Genomic DNA, 19335 nt, shown 5'->3' with positions numbered 1-19335 from the left:
CCAAATATAGAAATATATGCCAACAAACAGTGTAAAAAAATGTAAGATACAAACTGGATCAGCCGTGATCTGGGATGTCTGGGTCTGGATTCCACAAGTCTTGGCTTTGACAAAAAGAGTACAAACTAGACTTTTGCAAAGCTTTAACCCTCCGATTTTTGCATGGTATGCTAAAGTTCTCTTTGCTCTTTTCCCTTTGGCTCGTCCAAGTTCTTGCGAAAACACACGAGTTTGTTTTCAACGCAACTTTGGTGAGGGCAAATCCAGACGGCACTCATGAGCGGAATATGATTGGAATAAACGGCGAGTGGCCGCTTCCAGTGGTTCGAGTGGCCTTGGACGACCGTGTTATTATTCGTTTCAACAATATGATGGACGACAGGAACGCATCGCTCCACTTCCATGGCTTGTTCATGAAATCCGAAAACCACATGGATGGACCCGAATACGTCACCCAGTGCCCTATTCCTCCAGGACACTCTTTTGTATACGACTTTGTTGTGAAGCAGACAGGGACATACTGGTATCATTCGCACCTGGGCTCTCAATATAGCGATGGGCTTCGAGGCATATTCATCATTGAGGAAAAGAAGAAGGATGATTATCCTTTTGACTTTGACGTTGATTTGCCGTTGAGTGTGACGGACTACTACCACGAGGAGAGCAAGAACATCATCAAGAAAATGCTATCCCGCTACAATCCGACAGGCGCCGAGCCGATCCCACAAAATGCTCTCTTCAATGAAACTCGCAATGTGACATGGGAGATCGAGCCCGATACCACATATTACTTGCGTGTGGTGAATATGGGAATGTTTGTGAACCAATACTTGTACATTGAAGACCACACATTCACCATTGTGGAAATCGACGGAGTATATGTTGAACCAAGAGAGGTGGACTCTTTGCATATTTCTGTTGCGCAAAGATACGGTGTTTTGTTGAAGACTAAAAAGAACCCAGAGCAAAAATACTTCAGGTTTGTTAGCATATTGGACGAGACAATGCTAGATTTTTTGCCCCAGGAACTCCAGGTGATTTCAACAAACTACTTACGCTACCCAGGCTCAGGGAAAGAGCCCAGGCCTGAAACATTAAAGAGCGGCCCGCGAGAATTTGAAAAGCTTGTGAATTCATTGCATCCCATTGATGATTTCGACTTGCGTCCTTTGGATAAGCAGGTATTGTTGGATGACCCTGATTACCAGATTGTTCTCAACTTTACAATGGACAACTTGGCAGACGGAGTCAATTATGCATTTTTCAACGGCATCACTTATACTCCTCCTAAAGTTCCTGCTCTATATACGGTATTGTCGAGCGGAGACCTTGCTTCAAACCCGACAATTTACGGATCAAACACCAACACGTTTGTTTTGCAGTACGGCGAAGTTATTGAAATTGTGATCAATAATATGGACCCTGGTGAGCATCCTTTTCACCTACATGGGCATGTCTTCCAAGTGATTCTGCGTTCCAAGGGATCAGACGACGAAGACGATCCAGAAATGTTTGACCCGGAAAACCCCGAGCACACAAAGTATCCGTCTCATCCAATGGTGAGAGATACGGTCAGCGTGAATCCGAATGGTTTCCTTGTCATTCGTTTCAAGGCAGAGAACCCCGGCGTGTGGTTTTTCCATTGCCATGTGGACTGGCATCTAGAACAAGGCTTGGCTATCACTTTGGTTGAAGCGCCGCATGAAATCCAAAAGAAGCAGAACAGTACCGATGTGTCTCATCTCGAAGCGTGTAACTACTTCCAGATTCCCACCGAAGGCAATGCTGCTGGTCACAGGGGTCCATCTGAGGCTGATTGGCTTGACCTCAGCGGCCAAAATGTTCAGAAGAAGCCTTTGCCTGAAGGCTTTACCACAAAAGGCTATATTGCTTTTGTTGCATGTGCCCTTGCAGCCATTTTTGGCCTCTACTCCATTTACGAATACGGAGTGGAAGACATAAACACCGATAATGCAGAGCAGGTGGCTGCCAAGCTCCATAAGATTCTACAAGAATATGACGGAGGAGAATCTTCGGCCAGATTGATTCCAAATAATGGGGCGACTGATGAGGAGCACCTAGCCTCTACTACTTAGCATTACTTTACGTTCGTGCCATTTTGCTTTTCGAGAAACATCAAAAAGTTTGAGTATTTATATGGAATGCATAATCATTGTTTAGCAGTAAGTTTAGCGTCCAATGTATGCCGTCCTTATAGACTAGCAGTCTGATTTGAGTTCCGTAGACTATATCAATCGATCAGGCTTTAATGATTACACGAATAATGCAGAGATAAAGGATCACACTATTTGTTCAAGCAAAACACATATTCTCCACTCCAGATATTTTTCTGAGGATGTAGTGCGCCCAAAAATCCAGGTAATGCAAGTTCTCAAACACAAGGAAATGTGTTCGCATGAACAAAAGACAATCTATAAACAAAAATCTTGTTGGTACCGTTTGAACCAAACTTCCATATGGACTGAAGACCTGAATTCGCAACAGATAAAAGTAAGCCTGCAACTGAACATAATCCTGCCCTCGCCTTCTGGTATGCACACGCCTGCGTCTTATCGAAAAGAAGGGGTCTATCAATTCTAGTTCATCAGCAAAAATACAATGACTCTGCTTTTCGAATGGGCATTTGGGAAAAAACTCACGCCTCAGGAGCGGCTTCGAAAGAACCAGCGGGCGCTTGAAAAGACACAGCGCGAATTGGCCAGAGAAACCACCAAGCTACAAGCCCAAGAGAAGAAGTTGATGCTGGAAATCAAGAAATCCGCCAAGCAGGGCCAGATCGCCAGCGCCAAGATCCAGGCGAAAGACTTGATCCGAACGAAAGGCTACATTGTTAAGTTCAACCAGATGAAGGCTCAGTTGCAAGCGATTCTGTTGAGAATCCAGTCTGTACGGAGTAATGCCCAGATGGCGTCGCTGATGAAAGACGCTACACGCCTTTTGCTGGGCATGAATCGTCTGATGAACTTGCCGCAGTTGTCGCGGATTGCGCAGGAGTTTGCCAAAGAAAACGATCTCATGGACCAGAAACAGGAGTTCATGGACGACGCTATTGACGACGCCATGGCGCTCGACGAAGATGGCTTAGATGAGGACGAGCAGGCGGACGAGGTGTTGACAAAGGTGTTGGATGAGATTGGAGTTGATCTCAACACAAGCTTGAAAGACACGCCCAACCACATTAGTGCGCAAGAAAACCCCAGTGGCCGAGTAGCGGAGGCAGTGGGCGGTGGTTTTGACGAGGACGATTTGCAGGCTCGTTTGGACAGCTTGAAGAAGTAGCTACATTGAAAAAGATTGGGCAAGTGTGTCTAAATGTACTTCTATTTAACGGTCTAGATGTACTTCTTCTCTACCAAATAGTCAATGATGACTTGGGCACTTTGCTCGATACTCTGGCCATCATAGTTCTTCAAGTGGATCTCGGGCTTTTCTGGAGCCTCGTATGGGGCAGAAATGCCGGTGAATTCCTTGATGATGCCTTCTCTGGCCTTTTTATACAAGCCCTTGGGGTCTCTCTTTTCGGCCACGTCCACAGGAACGTCGACGTAGACCTCCACAAAGGGAAGGTTGTTGCTTTCGTGCAATTCTCTGGCCACCTGTCTGTCCTTGATGTAAGGGCTGATGAAAGAAGTTAAGGTGACGCAGCACGAGTCGGTGAATAATTTAGCCACCTCGCTGATTCTTCTGATGTTCTCATTACGGTCACTTTCGGAGAAACCCAAATCCTTGTTCAACCCAAAGCGGATGTTGTCGCCGTCCAATCTGTACGAGTTCAAGCCTCTTTGCAATAACGCCTGTTCAATAGCACAAGCAATGGTGGATTTCCCGCTGGCAGATAATCCGGTCAACCAGACAGTGACACCTTTTTGTTTTCTGAGCTCCGAACGCTCTGTGTGCGATAAGTTGTCGTGCCAGGTGATATTAGTAGCCATACTGAGCTTTTGGAAGAAATTGAAGGTGACGAATCCAGCAACTGCAAATAACTTGGAAAAGAGAATAGAACAATAGCACGTGACCTTGGCACAAGCGGTCTTTATCGCATCCTGTCCGATACGATATATGCAGGACTAAGTCCCCAGATACATCAGAAGGCCCAACGGTCTCTAGCTTGGTGCAAAAGGCTTTTGTTGTGGTTATTTCTTTGTTCCTTTGGTTTGTATCTCGATATTATTTGCTCTCAATAGAGCTTATGGTATAAGTAGTATGAGACATTTGGAAATGTTTGACAATGAGAAGATTGTGAAAATGTCAAGTTTTTTTCATTCTTTTTTTTTGAAAAAGAAAGATTAGAACCTCTCTGGTACGACGGATCCATTCTACAATATCTACAGTAAGATTCTAGGTAGTTTAGGGCCTGAATGTTACTTTTCAGCAAATGTGCAAGCTGCATTATCAATTCGCAGGAATCTATTGGTGAATGATTGGAACCCCACATTGTAGAGTATTTTTTCCACCATTTGTGTTTTACTTTTTCAGGCCTCATCCTTACACAATGTTTTTCCAAAACGATATAGTTATACTGTATTTGTGTTTTCTAGGTCTTTTGCCTGATGGGTATTTCTGGTAAGGGAGGTACGGGCCCAGGGGAGTCAAGCCCGAGTCACTTTAATACATCGCACCCTTTAAATTACTATATAGTCTGACTAGTGTCTTCTCTCAAACTTCAGCACAATGTCTCTCCACACTACCAATCTCGATGGAATCTTGCCTCTCCTTGCGAGAGGAAAAGTAAGAGATATTTACGAAGTCGATGCCAACACTCTTCTTTTCGTGGCCACAGACCGTATTTCCGCGTACGATGTTATCATGTCCAACGGAATCCCCGGCAAAGGAAAGATTCTTACCAAGTTGTCGGAGTTTTGGTTTGACTTTTTGTCCTCGGAGGTGCCCAATCACTTGTTGTTGAAGCCTGAGGAGGATCTTTTCAGCCATTTGCCTGCTGAATTGTCTCAACCCAAGTACAAGGAGCAATTGGAAGGCAGATCTCTATTAGTGAAGAAGATGAAGTTGATTCCTTTGGAGGTCATTGTCAGAGGATACATCACGGGCTCTGCTTGGAAAGAGTACAAAAAATCTAACACTGTCCATGGCATGAAGGTCGAGCAGCAAAACTTGCAAGAATCTGAGGAATTTGCTACACCTATTTTCACGCCATCAACCAAAGCCGAGCAGGGTGAACACGATGAAAACATTTCGCCCGAGCAAGCTGCTGAAATTGTCGGCAAAGAGTTGTGTGACAAGGTTGCAGCCATTGCAATCAGATTGTACTCGAAGGCTAAGGAATACGCTAAAACTAGAGGCATCATCATTGCAGACACAAAGTTCGAGTTTGGTTTGGATGCCAATGACAACGTTGTCTTGGTGGATGAAGTTTTGACTCCCGACTCTTCTAGATTCTGGAACGCATCCACTTATGAGGTGGGAAGAGGTCAGGATTCCTACGACAAGCAGTTCTTGAGGGACTGGTTGACTTCCAACAACTTGAACGGGAAGGACGGGGTCGCAATGGACGAGTCCATCGTGGTCCAGACCAAGAACAAGTATGTGGAAGCTTTTGAGGCTTTGACCGGACAGAAATGGACCGAATAGAATATAATAGTGCATGACATTTAATACATAACGTAGCTGGAGTTCGTTCAAGTGGCATAAGTTCAGTGACGATTATTCTGGCGTAAGTAGCGTTCTTCAAATTCAGGAATGTTTCTTTTCTGCAAATTCAATCTTTCGAATTCGTCAGTGATGCGTTTTTTGTAACTACTTGTGGTTTGTGGCCCCACTGGTCTTGACGGAGGCAATTTGGGGTGGGCCATTTCCCACTCGTTGTTTTTTGTCTTCAACGGTAATCGGTTTTGCGGCTTCAACTGCTGTTGTTGCTGCTGAGTGGTATGTTGAAGTACCTGTTGTGGTGAATGCTGTTGGTATGTATGTGGTTGATACAAGTTCTGAGGCTGGAAGGTTAATTTCTCTTCGACAAGCTCTCTGGGACCCTTGGGTTTCATATTAGTGCGGTATCTCTCCAGTGATGCTGATGACGAGGTGTCTGAGTTTTGCGAGTTTTTTCTTATTAGTTCTTCTGCTCCGTCCAAAGTGCCCCGTCTTTGTATGATTTCTGAAAGCCGCTGTTGTACTTCTTGCTCGACAACATGCTTGAACTCCCTTTGGTAATTGAGACGCATTTCCTTGGCCTCTTGGTCCATTTGCCTCTTGCGCATCTCAAACTCATCAAGAAGCTCATTTTCTAGGCTTTTCTTTTGTCGAGCACATTCCATTTGCAACTTGTCATATTCCTCTTCTAGCTCATCCCGCTGGGTTTGAACCTTGGACTCGAGTGCTCTTAGTGCCATTTCTCTTTTTTTGAGCTCTTCGTTTTTTATCAATAATTGTTTTTGGAATTCGTTCAATGTTGAGTTAGCATTCTTTAGATCCATCTCCTTTCTGAACATTTTGATCGAAAGGTTTTCAAGCAAGTCGTAGCAGCTTGGTCTGTCTGCGGGATCGACAGTTATACTGTCATAAATTATGCTCCGAAGCTGTTGCGAGTATGCGCTTGAAATTTCAGGGATCTCACCGGTTTTTATCCTCGCCTGGAGTTGTAAATGAGTAGATGCTTGGAACGGCGGATGTAAAGTGCATAGTTCGTATAAGACACATCCAAGAGACCATATGTCACAAACAGGAGAATATGGGTTGTCCATCAAAACTTCTGGGGACATGTAATAAGGGGTTCCCACGTATGTCTTTGCGAATTCATTTTGGGACGTCAACATTTTGGCTAGACCAAAGTCCCCCAATTTGGCGGTTTTCCCAGAGTCTAGGAGGAAAATGTTATCTGGTTTGATATCTCTGTGGATGATGACTGTTTCTGAATTCACTTTTGGTTCGGGTCCTGTCGGTCTGCCAGTGAATAAATTCACCTTTTTAGCGTTGATTCCGTAATGACATCGGTGGAGGGCAAGTAACATTTGAACCATCACTTCCCATATAAACTCTTCGGGTACTGACTCTTTGTTTTTCTTGAATGTTTGGATGACCTTCCCCAAATCGCCTCCGTCACAGTACTCTTGGTAAATATGAATGGCCTTTTTCCCTGGTAAGTGATCATGTCGGAGATACCTCACGATGTTCGGATGATCAAGTTCTCGAAGGATTCGCAATTCCGAAATGATGTGGTTCTTTTCTTGATTATTCATGGACGTGTACTCTATTTCTTTCCTAACAAGTATGTTTCCATTATCTTTCTGGCGGACTTTGCGGACCGTACCAAACGATCCTTTTCCAATCACTTCTAATGGCTCATATTCGTCTTCAATGGAGCCCATCTTGGAGCAGAGTGACTCTAATGCAGCAAGCCTTTCCTGCGATTGGCTTCACGTGTGACGATGTAGTTTGCATTTTCCAGACTTACGGTGCTTGTATTTGGGTGAGTATTTTGAAATTGACCGAATGCGGCAATTGACAGTTGCTTCTTCTGCATATAGGTACATGTGTCTTGTTAGATGGCTACATATTCAGGGACTCGCAGAGTATTTTATTAATGACTTGGAGGTTTCACTTGATATAAATACTTGATTTCTCCTTTTGCATATTTGTGTGGGCATTTTGTCTCGCGTGAGGTTTTTCTCACAAACTCTGGAAATTTGTCTGATCCAATGCGCGCAATCGAGTATTCATACAACATGAGCAATCTCTGAGTGGTAACAAAGTAGAAGTTCCGATGTTAAAAATTCAATGTCTAAAAACATGAGAAAAAAAACAACCGAAAACAGACTATAACTCAGAGGTCCTGCATTGCAGTCTGGTATCCACTGCAATCTGCTTCTGCTCACGGAAATAAAACTATTACACATTCAGTACATGTAGATGGTGGTTTTGGATTAACATTTTCCCACAATTTCCAACTTCTTTGTGTATTTGAGGCACGTCTAGCTATGAAGAGAGCAATATACAAGTTCATATCTATTGGAGGCAACTTTAATACTTAGCTTCATTTGCGCCATTAGGTAGTCGAATGCATGCAATATTGCTCGTAGCTTGCAAGAATCATCACTGATATTCCCAACAGCTTAATTCAAGACAACGATAGCTTGACAAACAGATACCTCCATTCTCGGTGATAGCAAGTGGGATTCTAATATGGTGATTTATGATACCTGCAGAGTACCTACATGTTCCATGCGAGGAAAAGTAAGGGGTGCATAACTCATTTTTATTATGCCACAAAGAATTCAGCCCATGTTTAGTCTCCCCTTGGTTCAACGGAATCAAATCGTCGTAAATACTGTCACCTAAACTAGTGATACACATGATAAAGAGTTGTCAGGAACCTTAAATTTTACTAAACTCCCGGTGATTCCACAACGGAGCCAGCACGAAAAACATAAAGCTTAAAACTTGATACTTTTACTATTAACCTACAAGATAAATTGCGCTGAAAGACAAGAAGAGTATTCGAGAGTTGTCAGGCAAATAATGGAGGTACTGGTTTTCAAGGAGTCGTCATGGAGAATGAAGTTGATATTTTGAGTTAGAATCGTCGAAACAAATCGGTAAGTTTTCAATCCTAAATTATGCAGTCCACCATAATGCTTTCTACTGAGACAAATCAAACTTCAAGTTGATAGTTTTACAAAATAGAATGGCCTCTTTGAAAAGCCTAACCCTTGCCTTTTCTACGTTGTTCATCCATTTCTTCTTAGGTGTGGCAGAATAGCAGACAGACATGGATGGTTGTTTTCTCACTCATTCAGCCATTCCTTGCCAACTGTTCATTTTGAAATTGGTTAGTATTCGACTAGACTATTGGAAAGTATACAGTAAGAGAATGTTTAGACCGAAGGATATTGATATGTCCATGGTAATTTAGTTGATGAAACCAACCTGCTAAGGCAATGAAGAGGTGAAGATGAACGCAAAGCCATTGTAAATTTTCGAGGCGGCCAGATCCAGCTCAAGAGTACCTTTGTGTATTGAAATGAGTTCAACATTGATAGCTAAGGTACTCACATAACAATTTCCACAACTACATTTAAAGGTTTTATTCATCTTTCAAATTAAAAGCTGATCTAAAGTCAGACAAGCTAAAGATGCTACCAGGATCAGAATCAGAACTATTATCATCCAAGCTGATTTTCTTCTGCAACACATTCGAGCTCATTTATTTTGGAGGATCTCAGGATTCCAGAGTTTGGGAATGAAACAGGCTTTAGGAAAATATATTAGCAAATTGATGGATTTTCTAAGCATGTCTTCACCTTATGTGGCATATCAAAGAAGTAGCCTTGTAACCATGATTAAAGTTTTATTCGACAGGAGGAGAAGAAAATCTCATTGTAACAAAAAGGCAGAATTTGTTCGGCCAACATTAAAAGGTCGAAGAGCTAAACAGAAGGTGCTGTGGTTTCTAGCTTCTATAATAGAGTTTTCGTGTTAGAAGTCACTCTTTAGGATTTGGCCCTATTCAGAGAAACCTAATAAGGCTAATATAGCGTCTAATGAACCTTTGAGTAGAGAGTAATCATGAAAGGGGTGTTTAACCATTCTCATTCTAGTTTAGGGAGAGCAACAGATATTTTTCCCTAATGTTTTCATATGTAGCTCATTGGCTAGCATTATTAATGAGTAATTCGCAGTGTTCTCATTTCATGCTTGGAAGAAGGAAGATATAACAATGGAGTACTATTCAATAAAAAGGTATCAAATTTACGATCCTAAATTTCCAAAACCATCTTGTTGGAAGTCAAACGGACGGAAATTGCAGTTCTCATGGAGAACAGCCAAAATATTTTTGGGAAAAATATTATGACATCATCAAGCATTCGAGGAGAAATTTTGCGTAATAAATGCGAGAGGTAAATTTAAAATTCTGCAACACGATTTCGCTAAATCCTATTACTCTTTGGTTTCAAAGTATTTACTATCTTAGCTTTGCTGATCTCCTATTGTTAATTTTCGAAAGATTAGAGGAAGAAAAAAAAAAAATAAAAATAATAAGCACTAATCAAATATTAAAAATTAAAATGTGCGCTGAAGAAAATATCTGCTGGGTGGTTGGTGCATGGGTGGATCAGAGATGCCACAGATATTTACGGCGAAGGGACTGTATTGGATCTGATCACATACTTAAGAACATGCTCTTAAGAATCACAAGCATAACTGATAATCGAAATAACGCAGGAGAGAAAAAATCATATTTTTTTTTCCCTTTTCGTTCTACTATGTACATGGTAACAAAGTGGAATCTACAACCGAACACAAATAACAAGAGCACAAATATGGGAAAAGTTCAAGACGCAATATGAAATAGAAAAGAGCAGGAGGTGGATGTTTCTTTAAGGAACGTGCACTTGAGAATGAATCACAACGATGTAGTATGAAAAGCAGGGTCTGTTGAAGAGGAATTATGTGCATTACGAACCTAGTATTGAGAAGTTTGATAGAAAAGTGGGCGTGCACTTGTTCGTTTAACCGAGGAGCACGAAATTTAGCTTATCCTGCAACTGGCTTTTACGAATGAACAAAGGCGCCCTATTTTTGGAAAGGAACTTAGAAAAGGAAGAAGAAGATTCGCGGAAAGATTCAGGAAAGCCCAAAGCTTTAGTATGACTACAGAAAAGACCTTTCAAACTGGTTTGTAATTAAAGTAATAGGGGAGTAGTAGCTCTGTCTACCATCGTCTCATTAGTTGGTTTCGGAGATAGGTGACGCGGGTATAAGAAAGGGTGTGAGAAAATAAAACTGTAGCCGTCAGACGAAAAAGAGCTCATCCTTTGCGATTTTCTCATTTACGGCATTGTTACCCGACTACTATCATGTGAGATCTAAAAAATATAGCTCCAATCTAATGCTTTGGCGGAAAATAGTGTGCGCGAATCTCACTCTCATACTTAGGCGCCATGCAGTTACACGTACCGGGCCTTGTATGACAGAAACCTCATACCCTTATTGGGAGACGTCCATGTTAAGCCGCAATACATCTCATTTGTTTGTAGCCGTAAATTCAAGTGCATCGGCATATTGTTGAAAGTCCACAGGGGTAGGATGTTTACATCGTTAGTATCTGTAATGATTCTCAGCAAACTAACAGTTTGCACCCGAATGTAAACGAAAATTCGCTCTGCGAGAAGAAGTCAGGTAGATGAATAAGTATTCGAGGACATTTCTTTTCGTCCGAGGCACAATAAAGAAACAATGGCTGCATCGGTTTGAAGGTCTAGTGTAATAACCGAGTCGTGGCTTCCCGTCAATATCCTGTTCCTAGAATGCATCCAAGATGCACCTTCCCGTTTCGATTATGCACATTCTCGTTTCGATTAATGCAAGTGACCTTAGTCTAGACTCGCATGCCTGATACATTTACACATTGGTGGACTGAATGCAATGCTAGGCATAAACCCGAGCGGTAGAGAGACAGCAGACAATGCAATGCAAGATTCATGTGTTAGGTTGAAAATGAACCCACACAAGAAGTAAAAATAGCAGTAACTATGGAATTTAAGAAGCTGCTGAAACTGCAAATTTCCCAGTAAAACCAGCATGTTGTTCAAAGCATACATTTGTCTTTGTTTTGTCGCATTAGCTTCTGCAACCACGGTTATTAATGCCTGTCCTGAGCAAAAGTTCACCTTCCATGCCGAGGTTGTGAACTTCCCACTATCAAGCATCACTATCACAGACCCAGCCTCTAATGGCGATGGAACATGGGATGTGACAATAAATTTTGAGGCAGCAAATACAATGCCGTTGAACTCGTTGACAGAGTTGAAAATTTTGAGTTTAGCAAAGATATACACGCTATACTCATACAATCTCAAGATTTTTGCAGTCACTAATCCCGGATCATGGTCACAAAGAGTGACAGTTACACCAAGATCAGTCGGCCAATATGATACTTGTATGCCGCAATTTACCATCCAATACGATTGGTGTAGTGCTGGTGTTACCGACATGTCATACTGCAACAGCTGGAAATACCAAGGGTCCTATGACTATATCACTGGTTGTGACAACTATGATGCAAGCACTGGCTTTTCCCAAAAAGATGCCCCCGACTACTGTTGGAACTTGCCTGCGTCTCTGACTTTGCAAAGCTCTCTGGCTACTTCTTCTGTCTCTAGTTCCACTAGTGTCCCCCCACTGGATGTAACCAAAAGTTCTTCGGTTCAAAGTTCGTCTGTTAGCACATCAGAAAGCTCCTTTGTGCGTAGTTCAACTACTCAAAGCTCCTCCTTTGTTGACAGTTCAATAACTTCTACTGAAAGTTCTGCTCCACCAACATCATTGACAGAGAGTTCTTCGTTTGCCAGTTCTTCTAGTAAGAGCTCCTCTATGGCTACTTCTTCAGCGCTGACCTCATCAACTGAAAGCTCTTCACTTCAGAGTTCTTCTGTCAGTTCATCTTTCAGCTCTTCAATTCAGAGTTCTTCAATCAATTCTTCGTCTCATCCACCTCTCATCTCCTCAACTGAAAGTTCTACGGCACCAAGCTCCTCGACTGAAAGTTCTTCTCTTTTCAGTTCCGCAACTAAAAGTTCTTCAGTGCTCAGCTCTTCATCTACAAGATCCTCGATAAACAGCGCCCAAAGTTCGTCAATCGTGAGCTCTTCTAGTGAGACCTCTTTCACGCCAAGTTCTTCTATTGCGAGTTCCTCTTCAGTGACTTCTTCTTCGGTAATTCCGTCTACCGACAGCTCCTCTGTTGTAAGCTCGTCAACGACCTCTTTTACTAGACGTTCCTCGACTGGCTTAACTGAAACTACATCTTACGGTTCCTCAAGTATGAGCTCTTCTTCCCAAAGTTCATCCACCGAAACTTCGTCGACTGAAAGTTCATTCACTGTGTCTTCGGAAAGTCTTTCCACTCAAACTTCGTATACTGGCAGTTCATCTGTTCTCAGTTCTACTGGAAGTACTCTGATAAGCTCAAAGATGAGCTCTTCTGAGAGTTCTAGTCACATACTGAGCTCGACAGGGGAAAGTTCTAAAAGCTTATCCACAAGCTCCTCCACATCCGCTCTGGTTACCACTAACACTGAGTCTTTCGAAGACGTCCTCGATTGTCACGTCATCCATTGAAAGCTCTTCAATTACGAGTTCTGCGACTGTTTCTTCGACTGAGAAATCTTCTGCGGAGAGTTCTACAAGCATATCAACAGTAAGTTCTCTGAACAGAAGCTCTTCATCTGAAAGCAAGCCCACAGAAAGTTCTACTACAAGCGGCTCCGTAAGCTCCTCTTTTGTGAGTTCATCCACTGGAATTTCTTCAAGTGAAAGCACAGTTGTTCTGAGTTTCTCTCTGTCCAGATCTTTCACCACACCAAGAAGCTTTGTGAGCAATTCAACCATGAGTTCTCATTCTGTACATTCAACGAGCATTGCACGAGTGACTACCACGAGTGAAAGTCCTTCGATTTCACTTTCTTCTGCTTCAAGCGCTTCAGTGTCTACTGAAGTTCATTCTTTGACGTCTTCCATCTCTTCGTCAACTTTGCCAACTGCGTCTGTCGAATCCTCTTCCAAGATCGTATCAACTAGGGGTTCTTCGGAAGTTCCATCCACAACGACCACTTTATCGACAACTTTTGTGACAAGCACACCTTGCAATGACAAATCATGCACACTCGTCACATCGACAGTAACGATACCTTATGTCAGCTCCAACACTTGCAAAGGCTTTTCATGTGTCGCTGCTTCTAGCAGCAAACAATCAACACCTGAGGCATCGGGCCCTATCCCATCTAAGACTGCAAAAACAGTATGCAGCTCTTGTGAAGTTTCCAAAGAGATAACGAGTACTATATTGACTACCACAATCAATGAAGTCTCTTCTTCCTACGTTTCAGCTGAGACAAGTACACCCGTTGTTACACCTTATACTTACATTGAGAGTACAGTTACATCGGTTCGTGTCTCAAGTTCAAAAACTCCAGCAGCATCTCTGTCGCTCGTTCTTGTACCACTTAATGGTGGAGTTCAAAGTTTGCGTATCTCTCCTTTTGGTATGCTTGCTATTTTGCCTCTTTTCTTCTGAGTTTCTGATTTGACCGTTTTCTTTCGTTAATCCTTCAACCACTTTTCTGTCCACCACATTCCTGGGATTTTCTTGCATTATTTTAGCTTCGTATACTTTGCGCCTTTTCTTACCACTTTGATGCAGATGTACGGGTCTGCACACCATTATACCCACTTTCCTATACTCAAGCTGTATGTGTATTATGAATAAAAAAATGAGAAATAATGAGCAGAAGTACAAAACTGAGTAGATATTCAGCTGTAGATCTGTCTATGTCTAAATTTATGTTTCCCATATATGTCGCAAAAACCGGCGCTAATCCACATAGATTTGACATGTCGAGAAATCTCGTATTGTTAAACGGTGGTATTGTTTAACGGTGGTATTGTTATTGTTAACGGTGGTTGAAGCGTCCAGCTAGTGCTAATAATACTGCGTGTATTTCAAAGACGAGAAGATTTCATAGATACCGGAAAAGCATGTCCACGATTGCCGAGCAGTGTCCAAACTCTTTTAGCGCGGCTAAGTAGTGAACACATCAAGACGTGAATCAAAAGATGGTCCGATGTTTTACCGAGCATTGGGTAATGGAAAAGGCTCAAAATCCATTATTCAATTAGATCTGCACAGCCAATTACATTGTGAATGTGTTATTACCACATTTCGCCGACTTTCAGAAATCTCATTATCCACTCTCTAGCACTGTGCGCAAAAAAAACTTTAAAAAAAATTACTAAAACGCGGTTCCTCACTAAACCAAACCAACTCAAGGTCGTGTCTTCCTATCCAATAGACGACTACAAAAAGAAAAAAAGGACGCTGCCTAGTTCTAGAAAGACGCATAGTTGTAAGCGCGTCAAGTGACAGCAAATGTATGTTTGCTTAAATATTCCTGCGACAAGCGCATTACAGGTACCACATTCGCTTGGTGCCCGACTAAGCCCCACATTTAGCGTTTACGAAGAAAAGGGCGCCCTGACCTGAAACAATTGTGGAAATATTACGCGATAGCGAACCGTGCATGACGCACATTAGAAGGTGCAAGACCCCGCCAAAGCATGCGTGCTCAGAACCGAAACACATAAGCCCCAAAATATGCAGGTAACCGAGAAAATATACTTTATCGACGGCAGGAAGAAGTCCTGTCGCTTCTTCACCGTGGACAACAAAGGTTCAAGCTAAATCTACAAGAATTACCAGTATGGTGATGAAAAGTATCAATTAGAGCAAAGGACAGTTTAATAGAAGAAATAAAAGTAAAGTTAAAAACAAACCGTCCGGACTTTGCTGACGATGCATGATTACTAAGATTTACGGTAGGGCCCTATTGCTCTCGTCTAGGCAGATTTCAAGCTCTGTGCTGTTGACACGAGCTTCCAATAAGCAATCTGGTTTTGGTTATGCGCCTTCTCGGTTTCAGATGCATCAAATGCAAAAGCCATAGGCACACATGATGGCATATACATGGAATTTTACTTACTAAATATAAATTGGCTTGCCCAAAGCAGGCGTTCCTATATTTGTAGGCATTGCTACGCAGAATGAAAAGTAATCGTTCGCATACGGTGCACAACGAAGGGTTAAAAAAAGTGTCCGTTCTATAGCGCAGCATTTAGGCGAGCAATTCTAAATCGGTGCAGGCCTCATAACCATATGCGTCGGGTATAAGCTTGCGTACTCTTTGGACCGGCAGCTAGGAAAAGGGTCACAATTCGTAAAGTGTGCAAGCGTCTACAGCAGCATGCACCCAGATATGGAATTCGTGTCGAAAATGTGGGCCTAGGATTCTAAAACACAACAACACAGGTACGTAGGATCTTATTATTCATGGAAAAAAAGATGAATGAAACTCCATCTTTTCAATCTCGTATTTTACTATTACAAGAAAATAGCATCAATGGGATCTGGTATTTCACAATATTGGAACAGAAAATGAGGACAATAGAAATCTTGCATCTCGCGTAAATTCTTTTCTAGAACCCTCATGCACGAACATGCCTCAACCGCACATGCATAATACGCGAGAATGCGAATGCAAACTAAAGCTATTGCAGAGGTACCAAAAACCTTGCCCATATAAGATCCTGAAATCTCGAAATCTTGTAATGCTGTCCTGCTCTATATTCCTCCAGTATGCTTTTGCAAATACTACTCCAGGTTTTCTCCTTAGTGACTTTGGTGAGCGCTGGCTGCAAGCCATCTAAAATCCTCAGCACAGGATTCAAAGTCGTGGGATATAATTATCCTCATGGCTCTACCGAGGGTTGGAACAAAGATTTCCTTCAAACTGGATACAAAGCTCGTGGTAAATTCTTCTCCACCGACGAGGTCACTGACGTTGCTTTCTACTATGGTACAGCTGGTGGTATTGTCACTCAAGGTCAACTTTATGGTGAGACGATTACCATTACCAATTTCACCATCGAGTTGACTGGTTACTTTGTTCCAGACGAGACTGGAGAATATACGTGGTCCATTGACAACGCTGATGATGGTGCAGCTTTATCGTTAGTCACAGTGGGTGGATGTTGTAATGACGTCGGACAAGTGACTAGCGAATTCGCCATCAGCACATTGCGTGGATACGCTGGAGCCGGAACTGCATCTTCAAAATCTACCACCGTGACTTTGGAAAAAGGATTGGCATACGCCATCAAAATTGTCAACTTCAACTGGAACGGACCTGCTTCTTTAGGGGTTTCTTACGTGACGCCTTCCGGTAAGACTGTCACAAACTTTGACCATATTCACCAGGTGACTTTCCAAACTGATAACTGTGAGGTTCCTCCTGTTCTTACTACTACAACTACTTACGGAACCAACAGTATCCACACAAAAACAGGTACATACACCCCATCAGACTGCTCTCATGTTTCCACATGTACTATCACAGTCGTCCCACCTCAAACCACGACTACCATTACCAGAACAACAGATACTACTCTCCCACCTGGAACTTACACCCCATCTGACTGTCCTCATATTGCTAGCTGCACAGTTACTGTTGTTCCACCACATACCACTACTACCGTCACCGAAAAGACTGGTACTGTTCCTGGCACATTTACACCATCTGACTGCGCTGATGTTGAAACATGTACTGTCACTGTCGTTCCACCTCATACTACTACAACCGTTACTGAGACTACCGGAACTGTTCCAGGTACATTTACTCCTTCTGATTGCGCTGACGTGGAAACTTGTACAGTCACCGTCGTTCCACCACATACTACTACAACCGTTACTGAGACTACTGGCACAAACCCAGGTACTTTTACACCTTCTGATTGCGCTGACGTGGAAACTTGTACAGTTACAGTTGTTCCTCCACATACCACTACTACCGTCACCGAAAAGACTGGTACTGTTCCTGGCACATTTACACCTTCGGACTGTGCTGATGTGGAAACTTGTACTGTTACCGTCGTCCCACCTCATACAACTACAACAGTAACTGAAAAGACTGGCACAAACCCAGGTACTTTTACACCTTCTGATTGCGCTGATGTGGAAACATGCACAGTCACAGTTGTCCCACCTCACACGACTACCACTGTGACAGAAAAAACTGGCACCGTTCCAGGTACCTTTACTCCATCTGACTGCGCAGATGTCGAGACTTGTACAGTTACTGTTGTACCTCCACATACCACTACTACGGTTACAGAAAGTACCGGCACTGTTCCCGGCACTTTTACTCCATCGGATTGTGCTGATGTTGAGACATGTACTGTCACTGTTGTTCCACCTCACACTAGAACTACTGTAACCGATATAACTGGAACTGTTCCAGGTACTTACACTCCTTCAGGATGTGCTGAACTTGAGACCTGTACTGTTACAGTTGTTCCACCACATACCACCACTACTGTTACTGAGACTACTGGTACCGTTCCGGGCACTTTCACGCCTTCTGACTGCGCTGATGTGGAAACATGTACTGTCACTGTCGTTCCACCTCATACTACTACAACCGTTACTGAGACTACTGGAACTGTTCCAGGCACATTTACACCCTCGGACTGTGCTGATGTGGAAACTTGTACTGTTACTGTTGTGCCACCAGAAGTCAGATCTTCTAGTTCTGCATTGTACTCAAATGTGACATCTTCTGCTCCACAAACCTTGACCGAAACTGACACTACACATACTATCATTACTGTTACGTCTTGTCTGGACCACAAATGTGTAACCAGTATCGTTTCGACAACCCTGGGAAGCCAAATTACATCTTCCACTAGTGCATTCCCACTGTCTTCGGACATTAACAGTTCAGTTCCAAGCACAGCTACCCAGTCCACAGGTTCTGAGTCTTATACCGAATCATCCAAGTCTGGTGTGGTAAGTGAGTCAACAGTAACCAGCACTGAGACAACCAATACTCAAGCTTCAGGAACTGCTTCTTCTGGTGGAAATGTCGAAACTACATCTTCTGGTTTCGAACCTTCCTCTGGTACTGAAACAACATCTGGTGCTGTTGGCACTTCCTCTGGTGTTGAAACTTCGTCTGGTGCTATTGAAACTTCTAGCTCTATTGAAGCTTCTTCTGGTGCCATTCAGTCCTCATCTGGTGTATACACTCAGCCAACACTTAGTTCTGAAGCCCCAAGCTCAAGCATCAATACTCAAACGGCTTCGAACACCGTTTCGAGCTCGTTCAATCCTCCTAACACTGTCGTTCCAGGTACTGCCTCTAACGAGGAAACCTCGAGTTCCAGATCTGGACAACAAACTTCTGAATCAACCACTTCTGCTCAGTCAACTTCTGGATCTGCTACTACCCCAGGTTCCAACAGTCAGCCTAACGTCACTGGTTCTGGTTCTACTCCAAGCACCGTATACACTGTGACTGTTTCCTCTAGCACACAAACTCCTGTGATCAATACTTCCTTCGAGGGCCTTGCTAGCAGGAAATCAATGAGCTTCTCCATTTTGGCTCTTTTCTGCGCGTACTTGCTTTAGAAGAGTGAAATTTTACAGATAATTTCATACCTTTCACCTTCTTGCACTTGGCTTTTATTTCTCATGTACTAATCTTCTCTCTAGGACTTATATTACGAATTCCAACATCTCTTTCGTTCTGACCAATTTTGCAAAATATACATATAATTAATAATACTGGTTGTAATGTTAAGTCGACTTTTCACAAAACCGATCTTATTCTCGACCAAGGATAGAAATCGATATGATATACTCGTGACCAAAGTACGGATTAACTTTATGGTTCACCTAAATTATCCTTTGACAAGAGCTTGGATTCCCACTTAGTAGTTAACCAAAATAGTGCACTTGAATATATACTCACG

General features: G+C 42.7%; 7 protein-coding genes across 7 annotated transcripts; 5 read left to right on the top strand and 2 right to left on the bottom strand. All coding sequences in view use genetic code 12, as the record gives it.

The window, feature by feature from the left end:
- Nucleotides 1–167: 167 nt before the first annotated feature.
- On the top strand, nucleotides 168–2096 carry FET33 (putative oxidoreductase; the record flags this gene model as incomplete). Its single annotated transcript, XM_002615164.2, has 1 exon — nucleotides 168–2096. One exon carries the CDS (start codon nucleotides 168–170, stop codon nucleotides 2094–2096), a length of 1929 nt encoding a protein of 642 aa, XP_002615210.2.
- A 523-nt stretch (nucleotides 2097–2619) lies between these two features.
- VPS2 (ESCRT-III subunit protein) lies at nucleotides 2620–3300 on the top strand (the record flags this gene model as incomplete). The annotated part of the gene is made up of 1 exon (XM_002615165.2): nucleotides 2620–3300. The coding sequence occupies one exon, from the start codon at nucleotides 2620–2622 to the stop codon at nucleotides 3298–3300; it is 681 nt and encodes a 226-aa protein (XP_002615211.1).
- A 53-nt stretch (nucleotides 3301–3353) lies between these two features.
- Nucleotides 3354–3953, bottom strand: MET14 (adenylyl-sulfate kinase; the record flags this gene model as incomplete). The annotated part of the gene is made up of 1 exon (XM_002615166.2): nucleotides 3354–3953. The coding sequence occupies one exon, from the start codon at nucleotides 3951–3953 to the stop codon at nucleotides 3354–3356; it is 600 nt and encodes a 199-aa protein (XP_002615212.1).
- A 739-nt stretch (nucleotides 3954–4692) lies between these two features.
- ADE1 (phosphoribosylaminoimidazolesuccinocarboxamide synthase) lies at nucleotides 4693–5610 on the top strand (the record flags this gene model as incomplete). Its single annotated transcript, XM_002615167.2, has 1 exon — nucleotides 4693–5610. One exon carries the CDS (start codon nucleotides 4693–4695, stop codon nucleotides 5608–5610), a length of 918 nt encoding a protein of 305 aa, XP_002615213.1.
- A 62-nt stretch (nucleotides 5611–5672) lies between these two features.
- Nucleotides 5673–7340, bottom strand: KIN3 (serine/threonine protein kinase; the record flags this gene model as incomplete). The annotated part of the gene is made up of 1 exon (XM_002615168.2): nucleotides 5673–7340. One exon carries the CDS (start codon nucleotides 7338–7340, stop codon nucleotides 5673–5675), a length of 1668 nt encoding a protein of 555 aa, XP_002615214.2.
- A 4213-nt stretch (nucleotides 7341–11553) lies between these two features.
- Nucleotides 11554–13092, top strand: FOB63_004022 (Flo11 domain family protein; the record flags this gene model as incomplete). Its single annotated transcript, XM_002615169.2, has 1 exon — nucleotides 11554–13092. One exon carries the CDS (start codon nucleotides 11554–11556, stop codon nucleotides 13090–13092), a length of 1539 nt encoding a protein of 512 aa, XP_002615215.2.
- Nucleotides 13093–16162: 3070 nt separating this feature from the next.
- Nucleotides 16163–18991, top strand: FOB63_004021 (PA14 domain family protein; the record flags this gene model as incomplete). The annotated part of the gene is made up of 1 exon (XM_002615170.2): nucleotides 16163–18991. One exon carries the CDS (start codon nucleotides 16163–16165, stop codon nucleotides 18989–18991), a length of 2829 nt encoding a protein of 942 aa, XP_002615216.2.
- Between the last annotated feature and the right edge of the window lie 344 nt (nucleotides 18992–19335).

The sequence above is a fragment of the Clavispora lusitaniae genome (genome assembly GCF_014636115.1).
Source record: "Clavispora lusitaniae strain FDAARGOS_655 chromosome Unknown tig00000187_pilon, whole genome shotgun sequence".
Lineage (NCBI taxonomy): Eukaryota > Fungi > Ascomycota > Pichiomycetes > Serinales > Metschnikowiaceae > Clavispora > Clavispora lusitaniae.
The sequence above is the reverse complement of the archived record's forward strand: the minus strand, read 5'-3'. Positions and strand labels throughout refer to the sequence as shown.